The sequence below is a fragment of the Anomaloglossus baeobatrachus genome, chromosome 3 (assembly GCF_048569485.1).
Source record: "Anomaloglossus baeobatrachus isolate aAnoBae1 chromosome 3, aAnoBae1.hap1, whole genome shotgun sequence".
NCBI lineage: Eukaryota > Metazoa > Chordata > Amphibia > Anura > Aromobatidae > Anomaloglossus > Anomaloglossus baeobatrachus.
The window spans coordinates 436,288,484-436,304,175 of NC_134355.1; the positions used below are offsets into that span (position 1 = coordinate 436,288,484).

At 42.4% G+C, this 15,692-nt stretch overlaps 1 protein-coding gene across 1 annotated transcript in view; it reads left to right on the forward strand.

Moving 5' to 3' along the window:
- Positions 1–15,692, forward strand: part of CHRND (cholinergic receptor nicotinic delta subunit) — an 80,586-nt gene that overhangs the window by 33,345 nt on the left and 31,549 nt on the right. The window contains exons 7-8 of the mRNA XM_075338495.1: positions 3,806–4,006; positions 7,893–8,004. Of these exons, the coding sequence (XP_075194610.1) occupies positions 3,806–4,006; positions 7,893–8,004 (313 nt within the window). The remainder of the gene's footprint in view (positions 1–3,805; positions 4,007–7,892; positions 8,005–15,692) is intronic.

A 15,692-nucleotide genomic window follows, 5' to 3' on the forward strand; every position in this document is an offset into this window, starting at 1 on the left:
TTGGAAACTATAGTCTTCAAGGAATTTATCTAGTTGTTCGATGAGCACCTTGAACTCTTGAATGCTTCACAGAATTTTATAACGTTGAGCCGTGAAAATAAAAAAAAAATTTTTTTACCACAAAATTGTTACTTCAACCAGATAGCTTTTTTTTCACAAGGGTAACAGGAAAAATAGCACCATACAATTTATTGAGCAATTTCTACTGAGTATGCTGATACCTTGAGGATCTGTGGCAAAATCAACTGTTTGGGCGCATTGCAGGGCTCGGAAGGGAAGGAGTATCATTTGACTGCAAAATTGGTTGGAATCTAGCAGACACCATGTCGCGTTTGGAAAGCCCCTGTTGTGCCTAAACAGTAGAACTCTCCCACAAGTGACCCCATTTTGGAAACTAGACCCCACAAGGAATTTATCTAGATAGTTGGTGAGCACGTTGAACCCCCTAGGTGAGTCACGGAATTTTAAAACATTTAGCTATGAAAATGAAAAAATACATTACGAAAATGTTGTTTTAACACGAAAGCTTTCATTTTCACAAGAGGCACATAATGAACAAAGCTGTGGATTTTCACTCTGTAATCTTCGCGGAGAACACTTGTCTTCACAAGCATAAATTGACAGGACGGGAAGCCGTGCCGCATGTCAGTTTATGCTGGAGAGAAAAGAAGTACAGTGGGCATGGAAATTCTATACATCCATCCACTGTTCTTATACTGTACAACATAATCACGTTGTAAGGGCTCATCGTAGAGCACAGAATAAATATGAGCCACGCCGTACTGCGATCTTTTAGAGGCAGAAGGAACAAATCAACAGCAGTTGAAGAACTGGCTTTATTTATTTATTTTTTTACATCGTTCACCTTGCGGTATAAGTGATTAGATGACTTTATTCCTCTAGTCAGTATGATTATAGCGATCCCAGATTTATATAGGGTTTTTTTTGGTTTGGCGACTATCACACTAAAAACGCTTTTTTTTACAAAATAAAGGTTTTTCTGCATCACTGAATTCTGAAAGCTATAGTTTTTTTTACTTTTCTGCTGACAGAATCATGTGAGGGCTTGTGTTTTGCGGGATGAGTTGGCCTTTTTTATTGGCACTATTTTGGGCCACATAATTTTTGATCACTTTCTATTCCACTTTTTGTGAGGCAGAATAAAAAAGAAACAGCAATTCAGTATTTTTTTTTTTTTTTTTTTTTTTTACACCATTCACCATGTCGTAAAAGTGATGACAAACTTTATTCTTCAGGTCAGTATGATTACAATGGTACACCATTTTTTTCTTTTTATTATTTGTTTTGCTGCTTATACACCATAAAAACAATTTCATAGAAAAAAAGGTTTTTGCATTGCTGTATTCTGAGAGCTATAGACTTTTTTATTTGACACCTGACAAAGCCGTGGTTGCAAGCAACGATATGCATGGGGACCTCTGGGACTACCAGCACCAGGCATTATTTTCTACCCATGGTTGAGTATTGCATCACTTTGCAAGTCTTATTGACGCAACCACCGGGGCCATGGGGGTTACACGTTACCGGGCCGCGGTTCCTCTGCTCTCTGGGGATGTCATGGCGGCAGGGCCCGATTCCATCACCCCGGTGGTGGTCGTTAAATGGGAGTTATTTACAAGGGAATAAAAGTAGTCTTTTGTGATGCAACCTGTGGTACTTTGCCAGAGATAGCTGATGCTGCGGGATGGGGACCACTGGAGTAGATGGTGACGAAGCTTGGATGGTGTAGCTCTCCACAGGTAGAGCTGGGCCCTAGGGCTGTTGGGAGTAGTAGTCGATGATGGCGGGGGAGGTGCAGGGTCGGACGCACAGGCGAAAAAGGGAGTGACACAGGGATGCATTCTCAAAGGTTTTTACTCACTGTAGCAGGTTTCAAGGTAACACAACTAGTCAGTGACCTCCTTTGGAGTGCTGGGTTTCACTGTGATGGGCTCCAGCCGATCCCATGTAGTTTGGAGGTCAAGGCCGGTGCACCTTTCTTACATTCCTTCCCTGGTTGTCTTTTTGCGCTGACTTCTCACCCGCCTGTCCCGCGCCTATGCACAAAGTGCCCTGAGCTGGTGTCCACGGACCTTGTCGAGTGGCTTCAAGCTCTATCCTTTAGCCCTCTATGGTCAACTTCTAGTGGATTCATGTGCGGATGTGGCACTTGCAGTCACTTCGGCCTCCGGTGTTACCAGATGAGAACGTTGGTTCTTCTCCTCTAGTCTAGGGATCGGGTCCCCGTTCGGCGGCCAAATCCCTCCACTCCAATATTCTGTATGTGGAACAAGACCACAGGAGTCTGGCGCATTTCCAGTGGGCTCTAGGATCATTTCTGTCTTGCTCCTGGGTCGAGCTGCACCAGCTCCAGACCACAGGTCTTCACTCCTTCACTGGTCCACTGATTTTTTTTTATGGTGTTAACCATATTTATTGTTTTGTTTTTTTTTCTGATTTTTATTTTAGATTTTTTACATTAGATTTTTACAACTTTTTAACTTTTTTTTTTACTTCCTCTTACCGACATTGAACGTACTGAGTACATCATGGCTCATGTCAATATAATCACTGCTGGCTGCTGCGGTGAGCCAGCAGTGAGTCCTGCACATGTCAGCTGATTTGAACAGCAGACGTGCGGCTATCAGGAGCGGGTAGATCCACAATCCACTCGCGCCTGTTAAGTCCTTAGATTGCACTGTCAACATGTGACTGCATGATGTAAATGGCCGCAGTGGAGAAATCTCCTTTCCCTGCCACCATCGGAGGCCCCGTGACGTCATCACAGGGAGCTGATGGCTGCCATGGTAGCACAGGGTCATGTGATGATGCCTGTCACTATCATGACTCACTTCCTCTTACAGCTGGCAGAGCGCTGGCTGAGAGAGAGGAACAACATTTCTCCTGGTCTGAGCTGTGCAGCTATGATCAGGAGAAATTAACAAGCGATTAAATTGCTGATCCTTATAGCCCCCTAGGGGGACTAGTAAAATAAAAAAGTTTAAAAAAAAATAAAAAAATAAAAAAAAATAAAAGTTCAAATCAACCCCCATTCGCCCCACTGATAACTAAAGGGTTAAAAAAATAAAAAAATATACATATATTTGGTATCACCGTGTTCAGAAATGCCCGATCTATCAAAATGTAAAATCAATTAATCTGATAGATAAACGGCGTAGCGGCCAAAAATTTCCAGATGCAAAAATGATGTTTTTGGTCGCCGCACATTTGGCGAAAAAATGCAATAACAGGCGATCAAAACATACATCTCTGCAAAAATAGTACCATTAAAAACGTCAGCTCGAGACACAAAAAATAAGCTGTCACTGAGCCCATATCCCACTTTGCTTGGACAAACGGCTGAATTTTTTTAACCCCTTAGACAAAAGTAAACCTATTTATGTTTGGTGTCCACAATCTTGCACCAACCTTATTCATCACACTGACACATCAGTTTACCATATAGTGAACATGGTGAATAAAATATCCCAAAAACTATCATGCAATCGCACTTTGTTTTGCAATTTTTATGCACTTACAATTTTATTTGCCGTTTTCCAGTACACTATATGGTAAAATTCATGGTTTTGTTTAAAAGTACAACTCTTCCTGCAAAAAATAAGCCCTTATAGGCCAAGATTGACAGAAAAATAAAAAAGTTAAAGCTCTCGGAAAAAGGGGAACAAAGAAACCCAGGACATATGAATTAGGAGTACAGATGATGGCAGTGAACGGGTTAGAACCTGTGTTGTTCACTGAGAATTTTGTTTTTTAGAACAATATATAATGTGATTCTCTTTTACAGATAATGGAGAGTGGGAGATTGTCCACATTCCAGCCAAGAAAAACATTGATAGGAGCGTTTCTCCAGAAAGTACCAACTACCAGGACATCACATTTTACCTTGTTATTAAAAGGAAACCCCTCTTCTATATAATAAACATCTTGGCTCCTTGCGTGCTGATTGCTTTGATGGCCAATCTCGTATTCTATCTGCCAGCTGACAGTAAGTGCCCTTTAAATTGTAAGAAGCAGAAATAACGGGAAAAAGGGGGCAAAAAATTGTAATGCCAAAAAGACTGGGCTAGAAGTAGGTTTAAAGAAGCACTACTAGAAAATAGATTATTACTTAATCCCTTCTGATTATATTTGTAATGTAGTGTATATTTGTTTAAACACTTACCAATCGTTGTCTTCTCTGGTTCCAAGCGCCATTCTGATCCTTTTCATAAACACAATTCTTCTTAGCCTATGACACTCACATCGAGGCTCTCATAGACTTGCATTGAGAAAGTGACTTCCAATCCAGATATAAGACGCTGTGTGAGCTTAAAAGGAATCTGTCACCAGGTTTTTGCCACCTAACCTGAGAGTAGCATAACTTAGGGGCAGAGATCCTGTTTCTAGAGGTGTTTCACTTACTGAGCTGCTTAGTGTGGTTTTGATAAACTCCTTGTATAATCAGCAGTAGATTATCATTAGAGGACTATTTGACTTTGTGTCAGGTAGTCCAGCATATTCATGAGCTCTGTATAACTGCTAGATCTGCAGCAGTGAAAACATTGATTTTATCAAAATGACAGAAAACAGCTCAGTAAGTGACACATCACTGGAATCAGGGTCTCTGTCTCTACATTATGCTGCTCTCAGATGGGGGAGCAAAAACCTGATGACAGATTCCCTTTAACTGCAGTCACAAGATTGAGTAAAGAATCAGAATGGCAGTAGGAACCGGAGAGCTTGGCGATCGGTAACTAAAAACACATGAACCCAACACAGATATTGCATACAGTGGGTGAAATTTAAATAAGTATTGAATATGTCTAAAGGTACTATTGACATGTATTTCTCACCAGATGTCGGTAACAACTCATCCAATCTATACAGATGACAGCTTCAAAACGCTTACTGTATACAGAAAATAGTCGCATGCTTTGCATTGCATTTTTGCCCATTCTTCCACACAAAAACTCTTCAATTTCTGAAGGTTCTGCGGGCTTCTATGAACTCTAAGCTTTAGTTCTTCCATAAATGTTCTATTGTAGATATAGATAAGAACAAAAAATTGTTGATTTTCTCTGTTTTCCTGATGAAGGAGGCTGTGACCTCGGAAACGCGTTGACTGGACCTGCACTTGAATAAATAGATTAATCAATCAACATCGCTTCTTGGTGATAGCGCGGCATTCAAAACCCATTCTTATCTATATCTACAACTGCAATATTACTGGGCTGCTGTTATCACGTTTTATGCTGATACAGGTGTAGTGACTGTCACAACTCCGTCAGGTGAGTGTATTCAATTACATTTCGGCACAGTGTTTGGAAGCCCCGCTGCTGCCGTCCGCATGTCCTGTCCTGTCCTTCTGTTGCAAGGACTGATATTTGACTTTATACTCCCCTGACGATTATCTTTTTATATGAAACGCGTTGGGAGAACAGGGACATCGGGACCTCAATCCCTATAAGGGGACCATGTGTTAAGTCCATTAATAGGACTACTGGGACGCCCAGGAGGATATGAGGATCTCTATTGGTAGCGGATGGACCGTCGTCTGATTTGGTGAGATTCCATCCTCTTCTACCTCTAAATACAGGGTTGTTGGACCTTCATTGATACTGTGGCTGTCCAAGCCCTACTGGTGAGCTGTCCTGGTATATGCTTAAAACAGGTCAGCATACCAGTTTTGTTATCTGTACAGGCGCAGTCCTGGCCTTGATGGTACCCCTATACATGCTAAAGGGGACTGTGATGCGGTTTTGGTTTTAAGATAACTTCTGTGAAGTGAGGCTTTACCTGATTCCTTTTAAAGGAATTATTAAAAGTTATATTTTAATTACTTTTGTACCCCGTCCTTGCTGCTTTGTTTATTCAATTACATTTACTTGACAATTTATAACGGATAATCATAAGACCCTATTGCGCTATATCTCTCCACAGTTTTTTCTCCTGCTTACATTTTCTATTGGATTCAGGTCAGGTGTTTGGCTGGGCCATTCTAGCAGCTTTATTTATTTTCTCTGAAACCAATTGAGAGGTTTCTTGCTTATGTGTTTGGGATCATTGTCTTGATGAAATGTCCACTCTTGTTTCATTTTCATCATCCTAGTAGATGGCAGCAGATTTTTATCAATAATGTCTCGGGACATTTGTCCATTCATCCTTCCTTCAATCATATGAAGTTTACCAGTGTTGTATGCTGAAAAACAGCCCCACGCCATTGTTTCACCTCCAAACTTCAGTATGGGTGTGGTGTTTTTGGGATGATACACAGTGCCTTTTGGCCTCCAAATATGGTGTGTATGTATTATGGCATCAAAAGAGTTCAAATTTAGTTTCATCTGACCAGACTATATTCTCCTAGTATTTCATAGGCTTGTCTAAATGTGGTTGAGTAAACTAACATGCTTTTAGTTTACCAGTGGAGTCTTCCATATTAAGCATGCGTTGAAGTAATTTAGGTTGAGTGAATTACTTGTTGTTTTCTTTGAAACAATTGTACCTGCTGATTCCAGATCTTTCTGGAGCTCTCCACAAGTGGTTCTTTGACAGCTCTTCTGATTCTTTTCACTCTTCTGTCTGAAATCTTGCAGTGAGCACCTGCTTGTAGCCGGTTTATGGTGAAATTATTTTCCACTTCTGGATTTTGGCACCAACAGTGCTCAATGGAACTTTCAGTAGTTTAGAAATTCTTCTGTAACCAATACTACCAGTACATTTTGCAACAATAAGGTTACAAAGGTCTTGAGACAGCTCACTGGTTTTACTCATCATGAGATGTTTCTTGTGAGACAATTGATATTATTCTTCATTAAGAGGCAGGATTGATTTCTAATTACTGATTGCATCTGATGTCATGACTTCTTCATGGCTTTTTGCATCTCTTTCTGAGGCCTCTTTTACATGTCCGTAAAAATCACGCACGTGTTTCACGGACGTGTCAAAGGTGCGTATTGCCCTCGGTGTGCTGTGTGCATTGCCTACATGTGTTCTCCCTGTGTTATCCGTGATAACACACGGAGAACGGGAACTTTCTACTCACCTGTCCCTGGCGTCGCTGTCCGAGGTGCTGATCTTCGGTCCCCGGACCTGCCAACTCCCCGCTACTGATGCTTCCGGCTGCAGTGAAGTGAATATTCAATGAGCATAATGAGCGGTGGTCAGCAGCAAGTGACTGCAGCGGCAGAGACAGGAGGGCAAGAGAAGGGGAGTAATGTTTTGTTTTTTTTTCTCGCAGACACATGTCTTTTCTCCGATGGGTGTCACACGGAACACATCCGTGTGGTCTGTGTGTGTTATGTGTGACCCGATTGCGCTCTGTGTGACACCTGTGATGCCGAAGATAAAACGGACATGTCGGCATGAGAAACAAACGGATACACGTATGTACGGAACGGACACACGTTCCGTGCGAAAATACGTACATGTGTCCGACACTATAGGAAGACATAGGTCTACGTGTGTACATGTCTCCGGTACGTGTGGAAACGGACCATACACGTACCGGAGGCACGTACGTGTGAAAGAGGCCTTAGTGTGTTCAATACTTTTCCCTGTGCCATTTTTCATTATTACACATAACTTAATTTATGGACATCTGTGTCGATTTCTTTTCCTCTGTGGATTTGATTGGTTCTTCCTGACATCTGGTGAAGAATATTTGTCAATAGCATCTTTAGAAATATATTTACTTGAAAAATTGGTGATGTGTTCAATACTTATTTCACCCGCTGTAAATATTGTTAAGGAACTAGGCAAACAATTTTTTGTTCAGGGAATCCATTAAGCGAGCGCTTTGGCTGAAGTGTGTGAGCTGGCACAATTACATCATGCTCTTAGGTATGTGCTAAGAACCTAAGAGCAGTCTGTATGTAACATCATATTTCCGGCAGGTGGGGAGAAGATGACCCTGGCCATTTCTGTGCTGCTTGCCCAGTCTGTCTTCTTGCTCCTGATCTCACAGCGCCTCCCAGAAACCTCCTTTGCCATTCCTCTCATCAGCAAGTGAGTAACCCCAAGTATTAGTGTTAAGTTACACAGAGGGTTAAATACTGCTAAAAAAAAATAATAAAGTGAGCTGACGGCTTTTGTCTGATGTCTTCAATACATTGTGTTATAAAATCTACTGCGTTTATGATTACTATTAATATAATCACATTGTAGTTTGCAACTTTTTGTCACAGGACTCCGTTTTTGGTACATTAAAGAGGTTTTCTGGGAATAAAATTTTTCAGTCTTTTGGCTTACAATAAGTTGCAATAATAAAATTGGATGTTACCCTCCTTTGCCCCAGCGATGCCTCTCTGCTGCTGCTCCTGTATTTGTTTATGGGCTGAACATCACAACTATAGCACATGTTACCTCTGCAGCCAATCACTGAGCGTACGGACTCTACCCATGTAGACAGTACATGCTGATGAACTCAATGATTGCCTAATAGGGTGAAGAAGCTTAATCCCAGAAAACCACTTTAAGTAATATATCTTCTAAAATTGCATATTAAATATGTATATGTTGTGAAGTCAGTAAAAGTTTCCGTAAGTCAAAAATAACAATGATGCGGCACCTGTAATAGCAGACTGTCCATCTATGTAAACAATAGAGGGATTTGGCCAATTCAGTTGTAACATAACTTTTCTTCCTAATTAAACAGCTTTAAAATATTGTCAGTCCTATTATAATTTTCATTGACAGCTTCTGTCGCTTTCTAAAGTTAGAAAAATCAGTATAATATAGTATTCCGGGCCGGCGCAGATTTTCAGAGTCACAGTGCCACCTACTGTAGGTAGCCACACTACTAGTCATTGGGCCCGATTGATCATTTGCCATTTTTTTTAACATTGTGACATTTTTTGCATCAAATTCAGCAAAATTGAAAATTAAATATGTGCCAGTCACAACCACTATGCAAGCATGTAAGAATCTGGGTCCAGGCAGCAGTCCCAAAATATGGCTGATAACAGAGAGTAGACAAAGAAGGGGTTCTTAATTCCGCGCCAAGGACTCAAACGGATTCAATTTGATGTTCTTTGCCTGTTGTCCTGATGAAGGGAGCTGTGACTCCTGAAACGCGTTGACCTGTGCATGATATTAAAAGAAGCATTAATCTCCTTCTGAATCCGTTTGAATCCTTAGCGCGGAATTAAGAACCCCTTCTTCGTCTACTCTCTGTTATCAGCCATTTGTTTTTTCGTGACACATTGTGCTTCATGCTAGTTGTAAATTTAAGCCAATGTTTTTTGCGTTTATTTGTGAAAATATCGGAAATTTGTTTCACATTTGTTTAGCCAGGCACTACTAACTAGCAATACCTATAAGTGTGTCTGTGCAATTTTTAAACTTTGAAATTTTATGCACATAAATCCGAGAGTTATATCACAGAAAATAGTTACTAAATAACATTTCCTCATGTCCACTTTACATCAGCTCAATTTTTGAAACATTTTTTTCTTAGGAAGTTAGAAGGGTTAAAAGCTTATCAGCAATATCTCATTTTTCCAAGAAAATTTACAAAGCTATTTTTTTAGGGACCACATCACATTTGAAGTGATTTTGAGAGGTCTAGGTGACAGAAAATAGCCAAAAGGTACACCATTCTACAAACTGCACCCCTCACACTGCTCAAAACCACATCCAAGAAGGTTATTAACCCTCTAGGCACGTCACATGATCCAAAGCAATGTGGAAGGAAAAAATGAAAAATTTTACTTTTTTCCACAAAATGTTACTTTAGCCATAAAATGTTGCATTTTCACAAGGGTATCAGGAAAAGAATGCAGCATAACATTTATTTAGCAATTTCTCTTGAGTACGCAAATACCTTATATGTGGTGGAAATAAATTATTTGGGTGCATGTTAGGGCTCAGAAGGAAAGGAGCGCCATTTGAATTTCTGAAAGCAAAATTAGCGGACGCCATGTCGCATTTGGAGCTCCCCCACAAGTGACCCCATTTTAGAAACTAGACCCCTCAAGAAATTTATCTAGATGGTTGGTAAGTACCTACAACCCTCTGAGGTGTCACAGAAGTTTATAACATTGAGCTGTGAAAATGAAAAAATACATTTTTAACCTCAAAAATGTTGTGTTAACGCCAAATTTTTCAAATTTGCTAGGGTAACAGGGGATAATGCAGAGTACAATTTATTTTGCAATTTCTTTTGAGTATGCCAGTATCCCATATTTGGTCAAAAACTACTTTTGAGGCACAGTATAAAGTGAAGTAGGGAAAAAGCGCCATATTGGAGTGCAGATTTAGTTGGAATGGTATGCAGGTGCCAAGTCACATTAGCAGAGCCCCTGAGGTGCCAGAACAGCAGAAACAATGACCCCATTTTTCACAAACTACACCCATTATTGAATTCATCCAGGGGTACAGTGAGCATATTGACACTACAGGTGTCACTAAATTTTATACTATTGGGCAGTGAACAAAAAATAATTACATTTTTACCACTAAAATGTTGTTTTAACCCCAGATTTCCAATTTCCCAAGAGGCATAAGTAAAAAAAGGCCCCATAATGTGTTACAGAATTTCTCTTGAATGTGGCAATACTCCACATGTGACTGTACAGTACTGTTTGCCTGCACCACTGAGCTCAGGAGGAGAGGAGCGCCATTTGATTTTTGGAGCACAGATTTTCCTAGAATACTTTGCGGACTCAATTTGCAAAGCTCTTAAGGGCCAGAACAGAAGAAATTCCCCTCAAGTGACCAAATTTTGGAAATTACACCCCTATGGCATTTATCTATGATATAGTGACGCTTTAGTCTCTGGAAATCACCCATGGTGTCAAACACAGTGAATGTTGCAGAATTAAAAATTGCAAATAAGTCCTATTGTGTCCAGTACATTTTAGTGTCCATACATTGTGCCCAACTCGTGCTTCTGTAAATCTGCATCCCAAACATTTAAGTGTGCTTTCCTCACTACAACAATGCCAAATATGTGGATGCTAACTGTGGTTTAGGCACATTGTGGGGCTCAGAAGAGAGGGGGGCATTTGGATTAGATTTTGCTAGATTTCTTTTTTGATGGGAGAGCAATAACTGTTTTTAAGAGCCTTTGTGCTACCAGTAATGTGGAAGCCCCCTACATTTCCATTAAACAATGACGGACCTGAGTGGGGACTTATGTTTTGTGGGTTAAGTGTAATGCTATTTGGTGGTGATTTGGGTAAAGAACATTTTGGATCTGTTCACATTTATCTTGTGCTCTGCTGTGGACTTACATTGGGATTTCCATCTCCATCTCTGAAATATATGATTCAGATGAATCCTGCGACAGATCTATTCACTAATGAGGCAGCAGAATTACTCCGGACTCCGTTTGGCCTATGTTCAGAAGTGGCTGTCTTTTCAACGGTGAACAAAACTGTTGATGACCGCATTGTTGTGCACACTTAAAAATAGGTGTAAAAAGATGGACACCAAGAGACGTGAGGTCAAAGTGACTCCCTCTGCTTCATTACAGTTTTCTATTGGGGAATTTTGTCTGTTTTTCAGAGCTTTAGAGTTTGTATGTGCCCACGATCCACAATGTCTTCCCCTGTGGAGATGCAAGTGTTCTCCACAGGAGAGTGCAGCTGCCCGTGTCCACGGTCAGGGTTTGGAGTGCTGTGGACTTTGACTTTGTTTTCCCAGCCGAAGACCGTTGCGTCTCCGCTAGAGATGAGCGAACCGGCCGCGGTTCGGCTTGAGCTTGGTTCATCGAACGGAGGTCTAGTTCGAGTTCGGTTTGGCGAACCGGTTCGGCGAACCACTCGAACCCATAGGAAACAATGGGAGGCAAATACAAACACATAAAAACACATTAAAAATGTACACATACAGTTAATAAACATTGCCATAACACTTACCGGTCCACGAGACGCGTCCTGCACTCTGTCTCCTGCTGCTATTCCTTCTGATGATCGCTGAATCTTCCCGGTAACCAGCACTGCCAGCAGGGATGCAGGACCTATCGTGACATCAAAATAGCCATGTGACCAGTCACGTGTCTGTTATCTCATTGGCTACAGACTGGTCACATGACTATGACGCGTCATGTAGGACCTGCGAGTGCATTTATCCAGTACGCGGAGATCGTTTGTGTGTCGCCGTGTACCGGGGACATGCTCTGGCACGCGGTCAGGTTCCCGGTCTGCTTCCCCGTTCCGATATAAACCGGCTGCCACAGCCGGTCGATAACGGAGATCACCGTTGCTATAGCAACGCGCTTGTCAGTGGTGAAGTCACCGCTCACAAGCAGCAGCTCGGGGAATAGCACCGCCTTCTTCCTATGCAGCGCTGATGTAGTAGAGCTGCATGTGTTGAAGGAGAAAGAAGACAGAAAAGCCGGATCGTGGAGGGATGAGAGGGAGTAATAAACATGGAGTCTCTAATGTGTCTGTGTATTTATTTCTATTAAAGTATTTTTTCTCTGTGTGGTGTCTTTTTTTAACCCTTTATTGGAGATTCTTAATGGCCGGGTCAAACTTGCCTGACATTAAGAATCTCTGGCTTAATACTAGATAGTAAAACAAAGCCAGTATTAACCCTTATTACCCAGCAAGCCACCGTCAGCAGGGCTGTTGGAAGAGTGGGATACAGCGCCAGATGATGGCACTTCTATGAATGCGCCATTTTCTGGGGCGGCTGCGGATTGCAATTCGCAGCAGAGGCGCCCAGAAACCTTGGGCTAACCCGTGCTGCAGATTCCAATCCAAAACGTCACTTTTATTAATACTATTAAAATACTAAAATAATACTAAATTCTGGAATAATATCCAGAAGTAAAGACATCAACAAGTCGTGCTTAGTGATAACTAAGTAGGGTCTTGAAGGTGGACAGGGGACAAGGGGTGTGCACCGCCTACTAATTTCAATTGATATGCTGATAGTTATGAGGTAGGACAGGGGGTCTGATAATCCCTGATGTTATTCCCTACCTAACCACGGAGGTCAAAAGCACCTTAATTTTTTGGGTGCCCCCCGTTCCTCGGCGGCTAGCCCTAACTGCCCCTGTTACTACTCCTGACCCTAGCCCACCACCAAGTGGATTGTGCAGTGGTGCATAACAGTCATGTGTCAAAAGTAATACCAATTACAATAATAAACCCAAATCTCATGTGCAAATTAAGGATTTCAAATCACAGTTTTATAAATTGCCTGTATGGCTATGAAACTGGGAAGATACATGAGAAAGAGGGTCTACACAAAAGATGATGGACCTGTGGTCCTAGTACTTATCCTGCCAGGACTAACTTGATCCCGACGCGTTTCCCCCCAACGTCTTGGGGTTCATCAGGGGATATAGATATATCAAATTATCTCTAATCTGTTTAGGCCATCAATCTAAAATAGAGAGATTATCATTCCTTTTAGATAAATGCGGACATGACATATTAGTTGTCACATGACCCATGTTGAATTGCACATACCTCCTCGTTGTTTATATTCTCCATGAGATGAAGATCCTGTGTGGTCCTTATGTGGGTCCAGTTGATACTCTGTACCCCCCCATTTAGGTGCTGGAGTTACAATGAAAAGCTCCTTTCACTTAATGGTACCAGGAAGGCTCTCTAGGCAATAGGTGCCTGCAGTAACAGCCTTTCACTGTGGCATCAGGTCCATAAGTCTGATGCGCGTGCTAAATTCCTCTACTTAAGGGGTAGTGATTCCCTCCCCTAATGGTCACAGTCTACAACTTCCGTTTTCAAAACTCCCGCCTGTGGGCGGTACCCATTAGTCATACAGATTTGCTCCGAGCGTGACCAAGAGGAATCCCAGCTGGACGCTGCGCTCCACCCCTTACTTTGATACATGGGTGACGTCAGCCGGGTCCCGTGCACACACAGTGTTGGTCAGCTCGTATCCCGTACGTCCATCTGGGCGCTGCGCTCCACCCCTTACCTAGAGGCATGAGTGACGTCAGCGCCGGGGTCCCATCCACACACAGTGTCGGTCGGCCCCGCCCCCATACGCCCATCTGAAAATCATTGGGCGATATTCCACGTGGAGCACAATGACCCACGTGGGACACTTGTTCAGCCTGCCTCTTCCTCCTCCTTCCTGTGTCATGCTCTGTGCAGCAGAAAATAGCTGCACTTCCTGCAGAGCGCATCTGCGTACCACCTGTCATAGGGAACGCATGTGCGCTTTCATTAAAGCATCCGGAAGTGCCAAGTGCTACACTGAGACTGCAACTGCGCTCTGTTTCTGCTGCACAGAGCATGACACAGGAAGGAGGAGGAAGAGGCAGGCTGAACAAGTGTCCCACGTGGGTCATTGTGCTCCACGTGGGATATCGCCCAATGATTTTCAGATGGGCGTATGGGGGCGGGGCCGACCGACACTGTGTGTGGATGGGACCCCGGCGCTGACGTCACTCATGCCTCTAGGTAAGGGGTGGAGCGCAGCGCCCAGATGGACGTACGGGATACGAGCTGACCAACACTGTGTGTGCACGGGACCCGGCTGACGTCACCCATGTATCAAAGTAAGGGGTGGAGCGCAGCGTCCAGCTGGGATTCCTCTTGGTCACGCTCGGAGCCAATCTGTATGACTAATGGGTACCGCCCACAGGCGGGAGTTTTGAAAACGGAAGTTGTAGACTGTGACCATTAGGGGAGGGAATCACTACCCCTTAAGTAGAGGAATTTAGCACGCGCATCAGACTTATGGACCTGATGCCACAGTGAAAGGCTGTTACTGCAGGCACCTATTGCCTAGAGAGCCTTCCTGGTACCATTAAGTGAAAGGAGCTTTTCATTGTAACTCCAGCACCTAAATGGGGGGGTACAGAGTATCAACTGGACCCACATAAGGACCACACAGGATCTTCATCTCATGGAGAATATAAACAACGAGGAGGTATGTGCAATTCAACATGGGTCATGTGACAACTAATATGTCATGTCCGCATTTATCTAAAAGGAATGATAATCTCTCTATTTTAGATTGATGGCCTAAACAGATTAGAGATAATTTGATATATCTATATCCCCTGATGAACCCCAAGACGTTGGGGGGAAACGCGTCGGGATCAAGTTAGTCCTGGCAGGATAAGTACTAGGACCACAGGTCCATCATCTTTTGTGTAGACCCTCTTTCTCATGTATCTTCCCAGTTTCATAGCCATACAGGCAATTTATAAAACTGTGATTTGAAATCCTTAATTTGCACATGAGATTTGGGTTTATTATTGTAATTGGTATTACTTTTGACACATGACTGTTATGCACCACTGCACAATCCACTTGGTGGTGGGCTAGGGTCAGGAGTAGTAACAGGGGCAGTTAGGGCTAGCCGCCGAGGAACGGGGGGCACCCAAAAAATTAAGGTGCTTTTGACCTCCGTGGTTAGGTAGGGAATAACATCAGGGATTATCAGACCCCCTGTCCCACCTCATAACTATCAGCATATCAATTGAAATTAGTAGGCGGTGCACACCCCTTGTCCCCTGTCCACCTTCAAGACCCTACTTAGTTATCACTAAGCACGACTTGTTGATGTCTTTACTTCTGGATATTATTCCAGAATTTAGTATTATTTTAGTATTTTAATAGTATTAATAAAAGTGACGTTTTAGAGAGAATTTTTTCTGGTTTTCAAGTGATCCTCTATTCTAATATAAATATAATTGGTTTATGGTTTAATATGGCTGGCTTTCTATCGGGGCCATTGAACACGAATAGGTGGCTTAGTGAAGC